Source organism: Myotis lucifugus, unplaced genomic scaffold (assembly GCF_000147115.1).
Source record: "Myotis lucifugus unplaced genomic scaffold, Myoluc2.0 scaffold_511, whole genome shotgun sequence".
In the NCBI taxonomy this organism is placed as follows: Eukaryota; Metazoa; Chordata; class Mammalia; order Chiroptera; family Vespertilionidae; genus Myotis; species Myotis lucifugus.
This window is the reverse complement of record NW_005871559.1, coordinates 411,792-432,709: the sequence shown is the minus strand read 5'-3', so window position 1 is coordinate 432,709 and position 20,918 is coordinate 411,792. Positions and strand designations below refer to the sequence as shown.

General features: G+C 53.2%; 1 protein-coding gene across 1 annotated transcript; it reads left to right on the top strand.

Annotated features, from left to right (window-relative positions):
• The first annotated feature begins 256 nt into the window (after window positions 1–256).
• Window positions 257–20,201, top strand: MLXIP (MLX interacting protein). Its single transcript, XM_014446186.2, is given in 20 exon segments — window positions 257–279; window positions 4,147–4,253; window positions 4,992–5,077; window positions 6,187–6,276; window positions 6,676–6,717; window positions 7,085–7,256; window positions 7,987–8,076; window positions 8,653–8,744; window positions 9,678–10,188; window positions 10,191–10,226; window positions 10,229–10,276; window positions 10,279–10,326; window positions 10,816–10,934; window positions 11,052–11,232; window positions 11,616–11,743; window positions 12,319–12,420; window positions 12,499–12,626; window positions 12,791–12,914; window positions 14,640–14,769; window positions 15,368–20,201. Coding segments are annotated over 20 exon segments (2,364 nt in total). The 5' UTR covers window positions 257–271; the 3' UTR covers window positions 15,490–20,201.
• The last annotated feature ends 717 nt before the right edge of the window (window positions 20,202–20,918 follow it).

Sequence of the window (20,918 nt, the reverse complement as noted above, 5' to 3'; positions counted from 1 at the left end):
CACCCTTTTGGGACCTATCCTGAGTAGGACCTAATTCTACCTGGGACCTACCGCATCCCAAGTCCCCGCCCCAGCCCCACCCTCCCCTGTTCTTAATTCCAGCTCCAGTCTGTGCAAGACTTGCCCTTCAATTTCTATTCCAGAGCAGTCTCTTGCCAGACCTCTGAAGAATTCAGTCTGCTAGTTCTAACCAACAGTTTTCAGAGGGACCTTTGTTGTACTGTGAACTTCCTTGTTTCATGTCATGAATCTGCCTTCTAGGAAGGGTGGCATGGCAGGGTGAGTATGAGTTTGCTTTATGGAAAAGTTTAGCATTCACTTAGTAACTCCATATTGAAAAGCACCTCCCAGGTGCCAGACATTGTGCTGGGATGAGTCAGACATAGGCCTGGACCTTCCCATGGTCTGAGTGGGAGGGCGTGAATCCAGGCTCATTGTTCTGGGGGGAAGCCCCAGGACCTACACAGGCACATGGGAGGGGCAGGTTTGGGAAGCTAAGGCCAGAGGTCTTTCATCTGTCTGGGGAGAGCCAGTGGTCTCAGAAATTTTCGTTCTGTGTTTCTGGTTACACTTTAATGAAGGAAAAGGGCATAATCCTGAGTTAGACTAAGAAGTATCCATGTCTGGAAGACCAATTAAGCTGGGGCAGGGCCTGGGGAGCAGAAGCCCCCCAATAGGTGCTTTCTGGGGTACTGCCCTAGGGAGCTCTGCCAAGCTCTGCAGGTCTCAGGACTTTTTAGAGCAGCCAGCCAGCCTTTCCTGGCCCGTTGCATGGGAAACTGGGCTCCGGGTAGCCCTGTAACAAGGGTCACCGTCCAGGTTTGGTCTGTGGCTATCGGCATAGGGACTGTCTCCTCTATCCCACCTTTCAGATGGACAGTGACATCAGCACACAAAAGGCTCTGAGAAGCCAGTCACTAAAGAAGCTTACAGAAATGTAGCCCCCGTTTTCCTAACAGTTTGCCTGTGGAATCCTTGCAACCATAGAGCTGCGTGTATCGCTTCTTCAGCTCTTGTCTTGAAATTGCTGTGGAGGAGGGGTGGTCAGTAACCATGAAAACATCCAGGACCTCTCCTTTCACCCTAACCCTCTATTTCTGTGGATGGGGTTTTGGTTTTGGTTTGGACTCAGACTCTTCTTTGTGTTGGTTGAGCGCCACCTGTTGGCTATTGAGATATTACAGAAATTGGGGGGGGGGGGTAATAGCAGTTTGTGCTCTGAAATCTGACATACTCCTGCTGAAGTTTGACCAAATTTGACATAAATATCAAGGAAAAGTCAAACATTTCAGCAAGGGAGGAGGAAGAAGATGAGAACCCCCAGACTACGCCCTGTCAGGTTTGGTTTCCAGCTTATAGGGTTTGATCTCTCTGTATCTCCCCACCCCCTTCACTGTAAGTAATTGAAGCCGGCCAGGTAACCTCACTTCTCTGAGAAGATGCTGTTATGCTCAGGTTGCCCTGCTTTGTCTTCAGTAACAGAGCAGCGATAAGGTTGGGTTTGTTGTTAAGCCCAGTGGTTAGTTCTTCACCAAACACTGCAGGGCACCAAAGCTGGTTCTCTTCCCGGGAGCCCTCACTTTCCATTATCGCCCTTCTCCTGCTGGTGTCTTCTGCGCCATCGCTGCAGTTGGCAAATGCTGGGTCAGGATCCAGCAACATAGAAACTGGCCTTCTATCCTGGGCTTTAATGTGAAGAAACTAACAGTTATAGAAAAGTTTTGGATATTTTTTCCCCTTAAGGAAATAAAGAAATAGGGACAGTTTTCTGTTGTTTTTATTTCTGGAACCCCCTGCCTGGTTAGGCATCAGGTTGCTGACAGATCTTGCGGAGGTGGGGGAAGCGGGTTGGTTTTGCCCACTGTGGGACCTAATGCACTGTGGGATATACTCTGCTCTCCAGTCGGGTCTGTCTGCTAGCGCCGTACCCACCCCCACTCCCCACCCCTCCAGGCTCCGGCCATGCTGGGTGTTCGCTGCATTGGCCAGGTGTGTTCTTGCTCACCTCAGGGCCATGGCCAGCCAGGCAGCAGGAATGGCCTCTCCCCCTCTCCTTGCTTTATTTAAAGGTTTCTTATCCTCTAGGCCTTGGCTTAGATGTCACCTCCTCCAGAAAGCCTCTCCTGATTGGCAGACTGGTCAGTTATGCCGACTGTATGCTCCCAGAGTCCTCTGCTCTTCTTCACAACACTCAGCACATAGGCAGGACTTGTGCCTCAGGGCACTTCATCTGCCTCATCCATCCCTTTCCTCATTCTTAGCTCACGCACAGCACAGAGTAGACTTGTCAGATGAGGAAACGAGAAGCAAGTGGTTCTACAGCCACATGGAATTCAGGGTAAACCTTTGCCCAGGTCTTTGTTTATGGGTATGGAGAGTGGGCGTGTGGGTGTCACCTTTTCCTCCTGTAGAAGAGGAAGAGTCACATGACAATAGTGGCACAAAAGAGAGGCCTTTTCAAGTCAGGAGGTGTTAAAAATCAGGCCTTTCAGTAATAACGTAACTCTAAATCACTGAGGTGGTTATTAATATCTTATAATATTTTGTTTAGGGTTCACCCATTGTGTGTGTGTGTACACACATTTAATCCTTATTAAAACACTCTGGAGGTGATAGTATTGTTATGATCTTACCCAGGAAATGGGTGCCAGAAGAGTTAAGTGACCGTAAAAGTTCAGTTAGGATGCAGTTGTGCAGTAGAGTCTCTGGCTGTTGAACTTGGGTGAAAGCTGAGCAGTGGGGGCATGGGTTCAGAGTGCCATTGGATGAGGATGAAGGGGAGGAAGAAGGTGTGTAACTGGTTTGTTTGAAGGCCCTAATTCTTTGAGCTGAGGTTGCTGCTGTCTGTCCCTCTGATTCTAAGAGAATGTGCTGTGACATTCTGGGGGTCACAGCCTTCTGGTTGATGTGATTCTGTGATTCTCAGCCTGGCCCGGTGCTGGGTGGGTAAAGGGAGCCATGAGGTTTTGCCAGGTGCACAGCCTTTTGCTTTGTAACCCAGGTTTCAGGTTCAGCTCAGGTTTATTGCGTGGGTACTGTCTTTGAAGACCTCAGCTGTTGAGCTATTGGCCTGTCTCTGTCACTTGAGCTTTCTGAGTGGGTCTGGAAAAGGGAAAGGGCTGTGACCTGCAGTCAGGAGGACCCAGAGAACCCCGTTTGGTATGAACCAAAAATAGCCCCTTGCTAGCTCAAGCCTTCTGAAAAAGGAGCCCTGTGCCAGCTGCTCAGAGGAGGCGCCTGGCAGAGCCCTTGGAAAACTAAGCTGCCCGAGGAGGCTGTGCCTCCAGAGAACGTTCCTTGCCTGTTCTTAGTTTGCTTTGCAAGCGCTTTAACTCATTAATGAAGAATTACTACCTGAGCCCCTGCTATGTGCCGAGTTTTGTGCTAGGTGCTTAGGGTAAGTGATGCCTAAAGGTCCCTCCCTTTAGAAGCTGCAGTCTGTCTATCGGAGGGAGATGTGGGCACAGACATTGTTCTACAGACTATGGGTGAATGCTCTTTGAGGTGTGAGCTGTGCTCTGGGAGATCTCAGTGCCTGCTTGGAGGAGATGATGATTGAGCAGTGTTTTGAAGGATGAGCAGGTGGGCAGGGGCACAGGGAGCTCTGTGAGGAGTGAGGACCTTGTGTGCAGAGGCCTGGAGGCAGGAGAGAGCCCCACAGGTTCAAAGGCCTGTTGTAAGTACCTTGTGGGGAGGTGGGCCGAGACCAGCTTAAAGGAGCTTGGCTTTCATTCAGTGGTCAACAGATTTCTTTTTTTCAGCTTCATTGAGGTATAATTGATGGGTAACGTTGTGTAAGTTTAAGGTGTATAATGTGACTTGATACTTATATATATTGCGAACTCAACAGATTTCTTTTTAACTTTTAATTATGGAAAATTTTAAAGATATGCAAAAAGTGGACAGAATATAATAATGAACCTTTCCCTCAGCCTGCTTCAACAGTTAACAACCCATCATCCCCAACACCTCTACTCCATGTCACTTGGGAGAAATCCCAGAGGGACTTATATATTCTGTCAATCTCACCTGTGACTTGTAATGGATTAATCCAGAATTTGGGGGCCTGGAATGATCAGGTGGCACTTTCTGATGTCACTTCATTTTCAGAGGAACCAATGAGTTTCCCTCTTTCTTGCGTTTCAGTGGGAAGTTGGTGTCTCCAAAGTGGAAGAATTTCAAGGGCCTGAAGCTCCAGTGGAGAGACAAGATCCGGCTCAATAACGCCATCTGGCGGGCGTGGTACATGCAGTGTGAGTGCCAAGTGAGCAGGGGCCCCCAGGCCTGTGGGGATGGCCCTCCAGGTTCTTCCACCTGGAGGTCTGTGCACCTTGGGCTCCAGAGCCCACCCTTGGAAATTGTGCCTCAAAGAGAAGCCTCTTTTGGGCATTCTGCAGAGACAGGAAAACCAAGCCAAATCCTAGTGAACTGGACACTTCTCAGCCATCAGGCACAGGGGGCCAACCAAGTGGTCTGTGTTGTGAAGGTGCCCGTGTCTGCAGGAGACAGATGTGTTAGCTGGTTGCTTACAACACAGTTGCCCACTGTTACGATAGACACAAGTGCCCAATGTCGAAAAGGCAGAGGTGGAGGGAGGGGGTTGTTCTTTTCAGGGGAATCAGAAAGGGTGTAGCCGACAGGTGACATTTGAAGCATCAGGGAACAGTTCCCACTTTCAGCAGGTCTAAGGAAATGCAGGTCCGGCCTTGTTCTGTCTCCAGCTGGCCTGGCTGACCTCTGCAGGAGATTGCCGTGCCTGGGCCACCCTGGTGTTAGGCTGGCGTTTCCCTTTCTTACCCACGCCATATCGACACATTCTTTCTCTTTAACCTGGATCCCTTTGTTAGTCTGAAATCTTGTTTCCCAAGGGAAAGAGAATGAAAGAACACACCTGAGAGGGTCCCACCCGAGGGGAGGGGTATGTACCAAGGGGCAAGGCTCCTTCAGGGGTCTTGGTCGAAGTGATGATGTGTTACCCCCTCTCCACCCAGATTTGGAGAAGCGCAAAAATCCCGTATGCCACTTCGTCACGCCACTAGACGGCTCTGTGGAAGTGGATGAGCATCGCCGGCCAGAGGTAAATGGCGGTGATCATGGGTGGCCGGGAAGGAACTTGCCCTCACTCAGGAGGAGACGACCCATGAGGGCTGGGAGCCAGGGTTGGGTTCCTCAGTGGGAGACCACAGGGCAGCATGCTGGGGCCGCACTGTCCTGTCAGCTCTTGTGACCTTGAGAAGCCATGGGGATGTGGGGAGCAGGTGGCTCCCCCTTCTCAGAGTGGGCTGACCAGGGACTGGAGGACTCTCCATTGGGGAATTACCCTCTACTTCCTGTGACTGCAGTGTTTCTCGTAGTCAACAGGGAGGGATTTGGGCTCCTTATAAGGCAGATATCTTTTTTTTTTTAATCTTCACCTGAGGATATTTTTAGAGAGTGGAAGGGAGAGGGGAGAGACAGAGAGAGAAACATCGATGTGAGAGAGACACATCAATTGGCTGCCTCCCGCATGCACCCTAACCGGGTCTAGGGATCGAACCTGCAACTCAGGTACATGCCTTTGATCGGGAATCAAACCTGTGAACCAAATGCTATAACCACTTAGTAACACCAACCGGGCACACGGAAGTATTTTTGGGTGAGATTATGTGGGACTTCGGTATGATAGGGATCTGACAGTGAGTGGGCTCTCTGAGGCAGTCGTGAATTCCTTGTCACCGGACATTTCAAGGATGTGAAAGGACGCACCCCCAAGTAATGGTTCAGTTGAATGAGATACTCTTGGAAGTCAATCACTTTCCACCTGAAACTTCTGTAATTGACTGTTTGTTCTGACTCTTTGGAAATGTAGTAGTGGCTCCTGGAAACGTGCATTTGGGTGTTACCCCTGGGTCTCTGTAGGGCTCCTCAGCACCTGGATGGAGCATTCTGTCTGACCCCATCCAGTCCAGACCCTCAGGACCCGTGCTGCCGAAGCCCCCCTTGGCTATTGCATCTTCAGTTAGAGGACACTTGTAGCCCAGAAGAGAGGGACACACTTTGTGAATGAAGCCTAGGACCATGGCGGGCTGCGAGCTGGATTGCCCAGGCTGACTTCCAACCGGCGTCAGACATGGGTCTGTTCCTGGGTGACTTCTGCTGATGTCCCACGGCGCCCTCCTTCCCTGCTGACCTGCCTCTCTCTCACAGGCCATCACCACAGAAGGGAAGTACTGGAAAAGCCGCATTGAGATCGTGATCCGGGAATATCACAAGTGGAGAACCTACTTCAAGAAAAGGGTAACTGGCTTGGGCTCCAAAAAGAGCATGTTGGGGAAGTGGCCCCAGAGGAAGGAAAGGGTGAGTCCTGCGCTCAAACACTGGCCCTGAGGCTGCAGCTTCATAGCTGCCCTTGGAACGAGCATCTGGGTTTCCAAGTGATGGGCCTGCTGTGGTCGTGATCTTTGCTGTCAGCTTCTCCATCTGTGAACAGGCTTTTTGATTCACAAACACTGGTCAGGAATCTCCTCTGCCGGGCATGGCCTGGGGGTGGCAGGGAGCAGGACTCTCTCCCCACCTGCCTCCCAGAGAGAGGATCCTAGATGTTTCCGGAGTCCACGCTCTTTTAGGGAGGAGAGGCTGAGGGCCTCATCTCTTCCCGGGGCCCTGGGTGACCAGCTCGTCTCCTTTTCTCCATAGTTACAGCAGCACAAGGATGAGGACCTCTCCAGCCTGGCCCAGGTGAGGGAGCTTGGGGATGTGAGGACTCTCATAGGGAACCCCCTTTTGACAAGAACCAGAAATAACTTTGATGGCTTGACAAGTGAGCCCCACATCAGAGGAGGTTGGGGACACGGACTCTCCCTGAGGCTAAAGGAGGGGCCACTGCCTTCTCACATGAAAGATTGAAGGGCTGAGGAAAGGGATCAGTTCTCTGCTGGGTGGGCTGCAGGGGTTTCTCCCCTCAGTTCTGCACCCACTCACGTTCTGTGCAGCAGCCCCTGCCACTCTGTAGAATAGGGGGGCATATGTCCCCAGCACAGCATGGTTGGGAGCTCTGAGTCCACCACCGTCTGTTCAACTTCTCCATCCCCTCTATTGGCGGTAGGAAGATGACATGCTTTATTGGCACAAACATCGGGATGGATGGAAGACCCCAGTCCCAATGGAGGAGGACCCACTGCTGGACACAGACATGCTCATGTCAGAATTCAGCGACACACTTTTCTCCACACTCTCCTCACACCCACCGGTGGCCTGGCCCAACCCACGGGAAATAGGTAACCCACCCCCAGATCCCTGGCTTTGAGTGCCTGGCTGGTTTCCTTCTCTGTCAGGCCTCCCTGGGGCAGGCTTCACCTCAGGGCCATCTCTGAGCAACTGCAGGTCACTTGTTTGGAGCAGGCGGTAAGATGGAAGATTGACCAACCTCATTGACATCTGACGGCCACATGCATTGAGTGGGTGGGGACTGCAAGTTGAGTCTACCTGGAGCTGTCAGGCCCATGGTATCTCTGTGAGAAACAGCGGGGGTTTGATCTGAATCAGTTTCACATTTCTAATTCTGTCCCCTTAGCAAAGGATGTGTGCCTAGTCCAAGTGACAGGGCCTGTGACTCATTCTGAAGAAGATGGGAAACACTCCTGGGCATGACCTCTCATCTGGCTGCATTCAGTTGTCCAGCTCACCCGTCAGGGAAGAGCCCACAGAATGAGAATTGGAATGGGCGTGGGGGATCTCTGCAGAACTATTCACGATTTCTGGGAGTGTCTGTTCCTGATACTCAATTTACCTTTCTTGCAAAAATCTCACATTCTTTTCTGCATTCTGAGGGTAGAGAATGGCCATGAACCCACAAGAAAGTAGAAATCCCAGCCAGTTGCCTACATTTCTTCTTGGAAGAATCTAGAATTTGAGCAGGACCAGGGAGATCCATTCCAGGCCTTTCATATATTCCTACAACTTTGAGAAGGCAAAGTGATTGCTCTGTCTCCTCTCTGATCCTTTCAGCACATCTGGGAAATGCAGACATGATTCAGCCGGGGCTGATTCCTTTGCAGCCCAATCTGGACTTCATGGACACTTTTGAACCTTTCCAAGGTGAGGACATGAGCAGAGAGGGCATGGCCACCTGCATCTCCTTCGCCCAGGACAAAGCAGACTGGTGCTTCCCTTTCATAGAGGGAACTGTTAGAGTGGGAAAGGGAGCAGGGAGGATTTAGAGTTTCCCCAGCACTACAGTCTTTTTTGGTTGTAGCTGCAAAGTCTGCACGTTTCTCTGGGGCATTGCTGTCGTGGGAATGGTCATCTCATTCTCAGTCTCAAGAGCCTCTGGTTTGGCCATGACTGTGAGCAGTTTTCCCTCTAGGCAGCAGAGGGCGCCAGCGACACGGCCACCTCCCCACAGTTTCCTGCAGTTAAAGCTGGTGCTTGAGCTCCCACCATTGTAAGAGCTGGTGAAACTCCAGGCCTGGGAGTATTTCAGAGCTCACACTAGTTGCCCTCAGGTGTGGTTCCAATCAGAGGACCTGTTTTTGCAGAGTTACCTCAGGGGAAATGCCCTCTGGCCATGGCATGCCTCTGGGTAAGGTGGGGTTCAGTGCCTGATTTGTTTGCATTTTAATTCAAGGAAGTGACAGACACACGGAGCTCAAAAGCCCCGATGTTGTCTTTCAGAAATCTTCTCTTCCAGCCGCTCCATTTTTGGCTCCATGCTGTCTGCACCTGCCTCAACATCTGCACCAGATCCCAACAGCCCACCTGCTCAGGTAGAGGGAGCTGGGGGAAGGGCACAGGGCTGGTCATAAAACCTCTGCAGTCATGGCTAGGCTAATGACATGACCACATAGTCATGAGCAAAGTGCTAAGGGCTGTTAGATCACAAGAAATTATGCTATCCCCCTTTAAAAGCATCCTGGAGATTCACACGCTGGAAGACTGACTCCATAAACATATGCTCCTACCTAAGGCTCCAGGTAACCTGTGTGCAGTGAGCTCTGTTCCGACCATTTAAGACAAAGTAAGCACGAAAGCAAAAACATGGATCACTAATGAAAAGAAGTTCTGTGTATTTCTTTTAGTTTTTACTCAGCAATCAACAGAGATTGGTTATCGAGTGAGGCCGGGCCTTTTGCACTGAAGGGGCTCTCAGGCTGGTGCCTGTGTCCAGTTAGACACCAGTGACCTGGCCCATCTTCTTCCATCTGGCTCTGGGAAGAATTTCCTCTGTAGAGATTGAGATCTGAGCAGTTGATTCCTATAGCGTTTCCCTTTTAGGAAGAGGTGACCTCTCTGGAAGTTGATACACGAAACTGTCCTGAGGGAACCCCATGAGCAGCTGGGATCCAGGCTGCCTCTGCTCTGTAACAGAAGATGGCAGGGACTTTTGGGGACCCCTGCTGGACTTTAGAAACAAGATATTCCCAGGCCGAGAGCCAGCTGTGTGCAGACAGTCACTTTGTCTGAGCCCCGTGTTATCATTTCGTTTCTAATGGAAACAGGACCCCTGTCGACATCTGGGAGACACAGATCCATCCCCCAGATCAATGCTAACGGGATGGGAGAAGTGCCTTTGTCCCTCTGTCCAGGGGTTCATCTCAGGTGCCCGGCAGACATTGCTATACTTTGTGGAGTGCAGCACCAGAAAGTGATGGCGAGTTGTGTGATCCCAGTATTTTTTCCTCGCTTCTTTCTCTTCTCAGGAGAGCATCCTGCCCACCACCTCTCTCCCCACCGTGAGCCTCCCTGACAGTCTCATCGCATCTCCCGCAGCCACTGCCCTGGACTCCACAGATAGGCCGGGCTGTGAACGCACTTCCCAGCCCGAGGATCCCTTTATCCAGCCCGCAGACTTTGGTCCCTCAGCGCCCCCACTGAGTGTCCCACAGCCTTTCCTCCCCGTGTTCACCATGCCTGTGCTCTCGCCCAGCCCCACCCCAGTGCCGGCTCCCCCTGCTGTGCCACTAGTCCCTCCTGCCACCCCCCTGAACCCCCCAACCCCACCCACCTTCCTGCAGCCACAGAAGTTTTCTGGAGCCAACAAGTCCCCCGCTGTCATTACCCACACGGCTTCCACCACTCTCACACATGATGCCTCTGCCACCACCTTCAGCCAGAGCCAGGGCCTTATCATCACCACTCGCCACCCCACCCCCTCAGCATCCACCTGTGGCCTGGCACTGTCTCCAGCCACCCAGCAGCCAGCTGTTGGGCCTCTGCACCCCGTTTATCTTTTGTGCATCCCAAACCTGTACCTTGGCTGGAGGGAGGCCCAAGCAGCCCCCCAAAATAGTGCCTGCTCCAAACCAGAGCGCGTGTCCTTGGTATTGAAGAATGCTTGCATTGCTCAAGGTGAGTGGGGAGGGAAGCTGGAGTGTGACTCCCCCCACCCCCCGGGATATTCCCCCAGCCCCAAGGCTTATATTTTCATGACACACAGACACACACACACACACACACACACACACACACACACACACATTACGATGTGAAAAAACGTTATGAAATACTGCATGTGATTGCTCTAGTCTGTTTTGTGTTCTGTGTTGTTCCTTTAAAGTTAGTCTCAATCCAGTTGGAAAACACGTGGTCCTGGTCATCTCTTTCTTGGGTCTGTAATCTGTCCCCTTCAAAGGGAAATTACAAAAACATGTCAGGGGCCTTGTGGCTTTGTCTTTCTGTGCCCTGCGGTGAGGAATGCTATGTCTCAGTGGCAGCCAAAAAGTCCCATCTTTCTCCTGGGGGACCCCACTGTGGCTTGGCCAGGCCCGGGGTTAGCACCAGCGTTGAGAACAGGTCTCCATGGCTTGGGGCCTCCCCCTCACCTTCTTGTTCTGGCAGCTGCCTTCTCAGGACGGCCACAAGCAGTGATCATGACAGGCCCTCTGAAGAGAGAAGGGATGTTGGCTTCAACCGTGTCCCAGTCCAATGTGGTCATCACGCCTGCTCCCATCACCAGGGTGAGGGCCCTGGACAGACCTCAGCATCCTTAAACCCGCAGCATGGCCTGCTCTTGGGCGACCCTCACCCAACATAATGGTAGTCAGGAGTGACCCCTCTCTCGTGTGTCACCCCAGGCTCCTGGAGTCACAGAGTTCCACAGCAGCATCCTGGTGACAGACCTGGGCCATGTCACAAGCAGCCAGCCCGGCCCCATCTCCCGGCTCTTCTCTGCAAGCTCAGTGCAAGACTCCCTAGTGAAGGGCGAGCAGGCCCCACTGCACGGGGGCAGTCCCCAGGGTGCTGTCGTGGGTTCTGGTGAGTGGTCACTGTGGTTGGGACAGTTGGGACTTGTGAGTGAAATGAGCTGGCCCACTCCTGGATTGGGGAGGCCCCCATGGGTGCCCTAGGGTTGAGCCTGGGCTCACAGGCCGAGCAGCGAGGTCTCATAAGCCTGCTGATGGCCTGGCTGGGAGAGTGAGCCATGCAGGCAGGATAACGCACAGGAGCAGGAAAGCTGCAGGCATGCTGCAGCACGCTTCTTTGGTTTTTGCCTGGGGGCCACTATGGGAGGCTCAAGATGGGTTTCTGAGTCTTGGGACTTGCTGGGGTTCCCTTCCTGTGTGAGGACTGCAGCAGGCACAGCCTTGCCGAGCCCCTTCTTCGGCCCTGTCCCTAAGCAGGGTCTCTGTTCTTCTCAGGTCGGGATGGCCCAAACTCCGGGCAGGCCTCTCCGTGTGCTTCAGAACACAGCCCCAGTCCTCAGTCTCCCCAGAACAACTGCTCAGGGAAATACTCTGCAGATTCCAAAAATGTGGTTGTGTTAAAGGTACCATATATCTCTTTTGGGTCTCTGTTCCCTAGGAAGGGTGGGGAGGCAAGGGCCTTTGGGACTGCCACGCCCTTAGGAGGGCACACTGGAAAGGAGAACCATGGCTCAGCTGGTGCTCCCCAGGCTGAGGTGGCCTCGGAAGTGTGGGTGTCAGCACCTTTAATTTTGATATTCAGCCCTCTTTATCCACCCCCCACCCACTGACTGGCCTATGGGAGCAACATTGAATCCTGTAATGTGGCAGGAAGTGGCAGCTGTAGGGACAGGAGAGCTTTGCAGGTGGCTGGGAAGTGCCTGACCGGCCGTGTTTGTGCCTTGCCAGGACTTTGAGGTCCTTGCCACACACCATGCTTCAGGGGTGGTTTTCTAGAGTCCCATGCTGTCCCCTCCTGGCTCCTGCTGGAGCCTTTCAGCTTCCTGTCACCGCTCCTTCCACTTAGCTCTCTAGCCCGGCCACAGGGTCCAGTCTGCCCCCAGCAGTCAGCAACAGGTTGAGAAGGCGGGGTGGAGGGACAAGCGGCGGTGGCCTGCAGTGCACCCCATATCACAGTGATGGGTCGGTTCCCCAACAGAACCGGCAGATGAAGCACATTTCAGCCGAGCAAAAGAGGCGCTTCAACATCAAGATGGGCTTTGACACCCTGAACAGTTTGATCTCTAACAACTCCAAGCTGGTGAGCTGCCTGGGGGCGTTGGGTGGGGAGCTTGGTCCTGGGGCGTGGGCGCTGCTCTGACCCCACACCCGCCTGCAGACCAGCCATGCCATCACGCTGCAGAAGACAGTGGAGTACATCACCAAGCTGCAGCAGGAGCGCAGCCAGATGCAGGAGGAGGCGCGGCGACTGCGGGACGAGATCGAGGAGCTCAACGCCACCATCATGTGAGGGCCACCAACATGTGAGGCGGGGGCCTGGAGGCTCAGGCAGTGCCCAGTCCTCACATGTGCGCCACACAGGCAGGATCCTCCTGCCCATTCGGTGCCCCTGGGGTCCGTAATTGTCACCAGCTGCTCCAAGCTTCCTCTGACTCTTCCTGTCATTGCAGCTCCTGCCAGCAGCTGCTCCCTGCCACAGGAGTCCCCGTCACCCGGCGCCAGTTTGATCACATGACAGACATGTTTGATGAGTATGTGAAGAGCCGGACCCTGCAGAATTGGAAGTTCTGGATTGTATCCTTGGGTTTCTTTTGACCACCCCACCCCAAACCAGGGCACCAAAACCGCAGACATCCACACTCTAGTCCTTTAGAAAGGTTCTCATATAATGGCTGTCATTCAGTTTGTGAAACAACAAGTTCAGTTTTCTCCTTGGGAGAGCGGGGGCCAGGCCCAAGACATGGAGTAGGGCTATCGTTGGTCACTGTTCGGGGTCGGGGCTTCCCGGGGAGGCAGAACAGGCCAGCATTGCTCTCTGAGTTCTTGAGGAATAAAGACAAGAGCCACTTGCAGAAGGAAGTGGCCTCTAGCCTAACATATCCAGGCAGCAGCTTCTCCTGGGGGAGTCGGGAGTACGTACCAGGTGTCAGATGAGAGACCAGGCTCACAAAACCAAGCGGCAGAGCCTGGATTTGAAACCAGTTCCTTCCAGGTTGCTCCCTGAGTATGTACCCCAGGCCTTGAATGCTGTCATGAGGCACTTACACCTGTGTGCTGGGCCCTGTCTCTGTGGCCAAGGCCTCCTTTAGCTGGCCTTCCAGATGGCCCTTTCAGGGGATGGCTCCTGCCTTCTCACTGCCCACCCAGCCACTACTCTGCCTCTGGGTTGGCCACTGCCTCAACCTTGGGTGTGACAGATGGGTCTGGACTTACAATGGTTAGATGGGATTTTCAACTTTAGGATGGTGCCAAAGTGATACGAATAGTAAATTGCGTGAGATAGTCAATACTTTGTTATAAAATGGGCTTTGTGTTAGATCAGGGATTTTCAACTGGTGTGCCACAAGAATTTTTTTTTTTAATCCTCACTCGAGGATATTTTTCCACTGATTTTTAAAGAGAGTGGAAGAGAGAGGGAAAGACAGAGAGAAATATCGATGTGAGAGAAACACATCAATTGGTTGCCTCCTGCATGAGACCCCACCAGGGCCTGGGCCAGGGAGGAGTCTGCAACCGAGGTATATGCCCTTGACTGGAATCGAACCCGGGACCCTTCAGTCCATAGGCCAACACTCTATCCACTGATCCAAACCAGACTGGGCGCTGCAAGAATTTTTAAAACATGCAATACCTGACTATTTCGTCAGGGGCACTGATCTCTTTTCCCTTAGATTGTCAGATTTAAAAAATGACAACAGCCAACACAAATAACCAGAATTCTATCCCACTTTTTTGTCATATAGGCAAAAAATATATTTGCATCTAAATTTTTGGTGTGCCGCAGAATTTAATTAGTTTGTGTGTGCCATGAGAGGAAAAAAGTTGAAAATCACTGTGAGATGAGTTTGCCCAACTGTAGGCTAATGTGAGTGTTCTGAGCATGTGTAAGGTAGGTTAGGCTAAGGTATGATGTTCCGTAAGTTAGGTGTAATAAATGCATTTTTTACTTAGGGATTTATCAAGATGTAACCCTGTCATTAGGCAAGGAGCATCTGTATACGTATAATATGTTGTGTTCACGTCATTGCACCAGGATCCATTCCAGACCAAAAAAACGCTTCTGTCCCTGCCTCCAGCCTGCTCAGGGATCAGTTATAGTTACACTTGATCTTAGCCAAAAGGCCGGGAAGCGATGGGGGTCAGTTACAGTTCAATAGAAGCATCTTAGGCAAATGGAAGGGCACACTTACCTCATCCAGATCTCTGTTTGCTCAACTATCTGTACACAATTACTTGCCTGTCCCAAGGGAACAGGCCCTCCTCCTCGCTTACCTTTTCTTTAACCCACGTCCCCTGCAGTTCAGTATTATCATCAAGCCGCTGTTCGAGTCCTTCAAGGGGATGGTGTCCACCAGCAGCCTGGAAGAACTGCACCGGACGGCACTGTCCTGGCTGGACCAGCGCTGCTCCTTGCCCATCCTCAGGCCAAGTGAGTGAGGTGCTGCACAGGGGCGGTGGGGTTGGAGGCTGCTACCTCCATTAGTGCCGGCAAGACGAGGACCCTTGAGGCTGCAGAAAACCCAGGTCCCGCTGTAAGCAACCATGCAGACAGGGCCCGGGGCATGAGGATGGTGCTGTGCATAGCCCTGAGCCAGTCATGCCAATGGCAGGGCAGGAAGCAGTCCTACCCAGCGCCTTTCTGTGGCTTCAGTTGGTCAGTTCAGTCAGATCCAGCTTATGTTTATTGAGCTCTTCCTATTGGCCGGGCCCTTTCAGGTGTTTCCTTGTTTAATTCTTATAACTAACAAAGCTGTGTCTATACGTTAAGGTTATAGAGAAGTGGTAGTGACACCGGTGCACAAGCCGGAAGAGCTTAGGCCTCTCCACCTATCTGCAGGCTACGGATAGGATTCGGAGAGCTGCCTTAAAGGCAGAGGGGCTGTCCTGGTGTCCCTCTCCTGCTCTGGCAAGCATGAGAGTCACACGATGGTTGTACGCGTAAGGCCACGTGTGCTACTGTCCGTGGTGGGACTCAAAGCTGCCGCCTGCACCGTGTGTTCGGGCTAACTCCCCCTCCTGTCTTCCAGTGGTGCTGAGCACCCTCCGGCATCTGAGCACCACCACCTCCATTCTGACAGACCCGTCCCAGCTGCCAGAGCAGGCCGCGGAGGCTGTCACCAGACGTGGCAAGAGGTCGGGGGAGTCTTAGTGCTTAGCCGGCACGTGCCGCACAAGATGCCAGAAGACCCTTCCCTGCCTGTGGAGAGGAGGCTACATCCCACACCTCTCCTGACGCAGAGCCTCAGGGCCTCCCTCCAACTCTGCCAGCCCCCTGGGCCGCTCGAATGCCACGCTCAGGTCTGAAGCAGGTTCGGGTCCTGCCAACAGCAATAGTCCATCCTTGGGAGCTCCTTGCTGTCAACTCTCACTCAGCGACCTCAGTTACAACCTCCGCTGCCCTCAGGGCAGCCCAGACAGGGAAACACCAGGGTTCACTGCTGTCCTGCTGGTCTGCCAGGCCCACGGAAGTAGGTGGGCCCGAGGAGGCAGCACCTGCTCCTGGAATTAGAAAACAAACAGGTCCCTGCCCAGTCCCTGTCTGTTGCGTCCTGGCGGTCGTCTCTGGATGATTCCCTGCTGCTCGGGCCCGCCCTGGGGCAGCAGGAAGACATTTTCCTTCCTCCCCCAGACTCTGACCTGTAGACAGGCTTGGACAGCTGCTCAGGCTTTCGCATGGCCAGCTGCCTGGAAACCCCGGACTCACGTGTGCAAAAGCAGAGGGTGTGAATGCACGTGGACAAAAAGGAAAGCACAAACAATGCAAAGCTGCTGCTCCAGCTCGGAGACCCTCCTGGGTGGCCTGTGACCTGTTCCGATTTGGCTCCACTTGCCGTGGCGGGCAGCACCCCCAGCATCGCTGATGGGAATGGTGGTGTGGACTTGGTCCAAGGCTTCGCCAGGCGTCGGCTCTCAGAGTGGCCTTTCCAACCTGTCCTCCACCGGCTTCCACACTCGGCCTCGGACGCGCCAGCAGTGGCCCTTCGGGTGAAGCATTCAAAAAGCCAGGCTCCAGGGTGCTTCCACCAGCCTGGTCATCTTGTCCGCATTGTTCACCCGGGAGCCTCAAACTGGAATGGTTCTCGGACCAAAGAGGTCACCACACCCAAAGGCTGTCCTGTCTTGTTTTGAGGAAGAAATGGAATGTCAACAGGCGGAATTCCTGGCCAGCCTCAGCTGTCCAGACGTCGCCCAGATCCGATAGTAAAGAATTGCACTGAGTTGATCGGTGGGGGGTCCCTAGGGCACCGGTTGTTTCTGGGTATGTGGGATTACAGCGGAGGGTCCAGAGGAAGGCATGGCAGGAGGCTGGTCTGGGCCAGTCCTCGCTGTGTCTGCAGGAGTAGCTGTGGGTGAAGGGCGCTCTAACACCCAGGAAGCCTAGCCCGGCCAAAGACACCTTCTTGTTGAAAGAATGTGCTTTTATGGTCCAGTTGTGAAGTTCAGAGGGGTCCGCTGGCTCTCCTCCCGCCAGAGATGGAGCTGGACAGTGCTGGGCAGGCCAGGAGAGCTGGGTGGGCTTTGAGGGGGCCCAGGAGCCATGTGAGGGGGACCACGGCACCTCCTGAGGTTCTGATCCATTAGGAGGCTCCCCCTGGTTCCTGGAGGACTGAAGAAGGTGCTCAGAGGGCGGTCAGTCCTGCCTCAGCCTTGGGTGTTGAGGCTGGATGGGGGTTCTTCCCCATGTTGCCGTCCGCACCAGCACCTCTGCTGCAGGTCACTAACCTGTCACCTGCCCCCTGGTCTATGCTTCACCCCCTCGGCCTCCCCAGAACACGTGTTTACAGGCCTCTGGATCCCTCTCCTGAGAGGCAAGCACAAGATGAGGCTGGGCTGGTTCCTCATTTCCACAGGATGTGGTAAGAGAACCATCGTTACCCCCAGGTAAACATGAAGCCCCTTCAAAAGGGGAAGACCACCGTGGTAAGGGCTCCCCTAGGGCCAAAGGGGAAAAGGAAAACACGAAACGTTCGCAGCTGTTAGGGCTCATGGAGGGGCGTGAGCTCGGCCCCTCCACAGTCTGTGCCTTCATAAACCACGTGGGTGGCCGCAGTGCTTGGCCCAGCCTAGACCTCTCCTAAATCTGTAGCTTTCTCCCCACCCCTTGCTGGGAGTCCTTTTTTAAAACAAATTTAGATATAAAATGGGCCTCTTGCTTCATTGGCCTACCTCTCTCCATCTCTCCCTTTTGCTGACTTAATGATCAGATTCTGTTTTGGTAGCTGTTTAAGGCTGTTAGGTTATGTGTGACTTTGAAGGGTGTGTGTCTGTGTGGCATGTTTTTGTTTGAGGTATTTCCTTAAATCCGTTTCTCTTGGTGCTCACGATTACCGTGGCTGTAGGGCCACAAAGCTGTTTCTCTTACTGCAGACACACTGTTGCTAGTCCTCCAGGTTTTCTTGTTCTTGAATCTTGCCTGATGAATCTGGCCAGCACAAGGGCCTCTTAACCTCTATCCTTGGGTCCCGGCCAGGGCATGGGGAAACTGAGGCAGTCTGCCAACGCCTCCAGTAGACGCTGACCACGGGGCTGTGGTTTGTTTACACTTATTTCACTCCAACTCCCATAAAAGAGACTTAAAAATGCTGACACTTTGGAGAATGAGAAAATCAATCTGAAAAGGGGAAAAAAATCCTGTCTGGTACATACATTTCTGCAAGTATTTCTGTGAAATCTTTCTGTGCCATCAGCTCCTTGCGCTGCTCTTTCCTCTTTCACAATGAGTGGGGATGCAGGGACAGAGCAGAGGCCGCTGTGGGGCTTTCTGAAAGCCGAAAGGCCTGTCCCTCCTGACCCAGGCGGCTTACACACCAGCTGTCACCCCTCAGCAGGTCCCCGAGCTGTGGCAGACCCTCAGCTTTGCAGCCGTTTTCACAGCACCAGGGAAGCAGTTCCTACGTCAGAAATTAGTGCTGATGGAAGGAGGGGCCGGGGCAGGGCAGTGAAATCCCCAGCATGCTGTGGATTGAGGTCGCATATGGGTCCTTGGGCAACCACCTTTCTCCACTTCCTGTCCTTGTGACATGACCCCATTTCACCTTTCCAGAGGTCGGGCCTGAAGGTGTTTTTGCTGTGGCCAATAGAAATATAAACTTAGGTTCTTAGAAGACATGGGACTCCAGCGTGGTGCCCAGCCCCTTTGTCCTATCCAGGTGAAGGGGTGTGGTCGTGGGTGACATCATTCATTGCCTGATCCTAGCACAGCCACCTCCAAAAGGGGTCACACACCCCTGTCTCCATGTGCAGTTCTGGCTGGCTCCACCCCAGCTTCCTCTCAGGTTGGGCCTCCTTCCTTGAGAGGCCCAGCTTCCCACCAAATGAATCCAGGGGCAGCAGGATCGTTGTTTTCAAGATCACAAGTGTTTGCTTTCTGGCTGAACAAGAGCTCATCAGAGTGGAGCGGGGCTGTACTGTGGGTCTGTCCCCCCGTGGCCAGCAGACTCGCTCAGTGTGCAGGGGGTGGGTGCTGTGGGCCAGGCCCCACGCTGCCTGCCCTTGCCTCCTCAGTTCAGTTCTTTTACCTCACTGGCTCCGATGGGCAGGCTTGGAGCATGGCCTCATCACCCCCCCTACTCTCAGCAGCCCCTTCCACTCTGGTGGTCGCCTGGTCCCTCCATGGTCTTTGTCCCACTGACTGGGTGTAAGCTGGGCTGCTCTTCTGTCTGGTGGGAGAGTTGCCTTTCCCGGGAGATTCCCTGCTTCCCATTAAGCTCTTTGCAGTAGGTGAACTGCCCCCCCACCACCCCCCCGCTCCCTACACTTAGCTTTGCAAAGTGTTCCCTGTGGGACCTGGTTGGGATGGAACTGGGAGAGCCCTGATGTGGCCGCCTCGGGCTCGGTGCCTCATAGATTAAGATTTTCCCCACGTCTGAACATGGGGAAGGAGAGAGGAGGGCGAGGCTGGAGGATGGAAGAGCTTAGAAGCTCGACATGTTTGTACCATTCAGGAGCTGCCTTGGTCGTGGCCCACTCAGCAGGTCTTTGTGGTTGGAGGGGCTCCAGGAACAGGGAGAAGCGTTAGAACCGCCCCCGCCCCCACCAGTCCCTCCACAGGGGTCAGCTGCCTGATTCTCTTCTTCTGAGGACGTGGCTCTCCCGGCTCACATGTGGGGGCTGTTCCTTGTCAGGCTTGTGAAAATCAGCCTTGGAGAAAAAAGGGAACTTTTTATACTGAATGTTGGCTTTGACTCTGTGTGTGTGTGTGTGTGTGTATGAGAGTGTGTTTACTTAATGAAATTTTATTTTTGTGAAATTCCTTTCCAATTATGTAGCAAAATTCACCTTTACCTCCCAGTCAAACTTTTGGTTCCACAGTCGACCGTGGGCGTCGCTGATTCGAAGAATTCTCTTCTGCGTTTCTGAACAGAGACATGTTGCTCTCAAGAACTGAGCTTGTGCGGGGCTGGGAGAAACTCAAGTTTTATATGTTTCCATAGAGTTTCCATCCTGCAGTTAGAAGGTAGGAAGGGCCCGGCCCTGGGAGACCCGGCCCAGCTGTGTGCTCGCATGGGAGCTGAGCACAGCCTCCCCCACGCACCTGCCACTCCACACCTGAGCCCTCTCACGGCCCAGACACCACGCTCTTTAATTGTCCGGGTTCCGTTCCCTGTGCAATGGGTCGCTTTTTCCTGCTGGGAGCTTCGGTGATGGTGTCAGGGCTCCTTTAGGGGACAGTTCCCCCGTCTGGGAAAGAAACCCCCTCGGAGTCTGGGCAGCGGAGGCTCCCTCAGGCCCGTGTCACCCAGAGCACAGCCCTATCACGCGTGTCGAGAAGCATGTTTCCACCAGCTGTGTTCAACACTACAATGCAGTTTGAAAACTACATTTACATCCAGAACAATAAAAAGCCGTATTTTTTGGAAACGCTCGTGGTGTGTGGTCTTCAGTGCTGCCCTGTTGGTCTGTGGCAGTGGTTCTCAACCTTGGCTGCACATTGGAATCACCTGGGAATCTTTTTAAAATCCTGATTTCTGGGCCTCATCCTCCGGAAATTCTGTTTCTTTGTTACTAATGTTGTGTCCCCACCCCATAATAAAGAAACAATTTCCGGAGGATGAGACCCAGAAATCAGGATTTTAAAAAGATTCCCAGGTGATTCTAATGTGCAGCCAAGGTTGAGAACCACTGGTCTATGGGGAGCCGGTGAAAGGAGAGCAGGCAGAGTGCCGCCCGGCTGGCCTGGAGGTGGGGATGCCGCCTGCAGTGGAGGCATTGGGGTGAGGACAGAGGTCAAGGTGGGTGAAGTTCTGGAGGTGTCTCCAGAAAGACAGTGGTTCTACAGAGAGGCCTCCGCCAAAGGGGCCAGTTCCCCACGGCCAGTGTGACTGATTCTGCCCGTGAACTCACCAGGAGGGCAGAGTTGAGTGGCGCTTGTACCAACTGCCCAGATCTGTATCTCTTGACTAAAATGCAGTGGTTTGCTACACAGGTTCTTGTCTGATCAAACCCCAAGGCCTCCCCCAAGGGAAGAAGTTCATGACACAGAACAAGATGTGGGGCTTTGAGGGTTGGGGCCCTGGAGAGAGGTGAGTGGCATGTGGACTCCTTCCAGCCACAGGGAGCTCGACTGCCAACAAACTA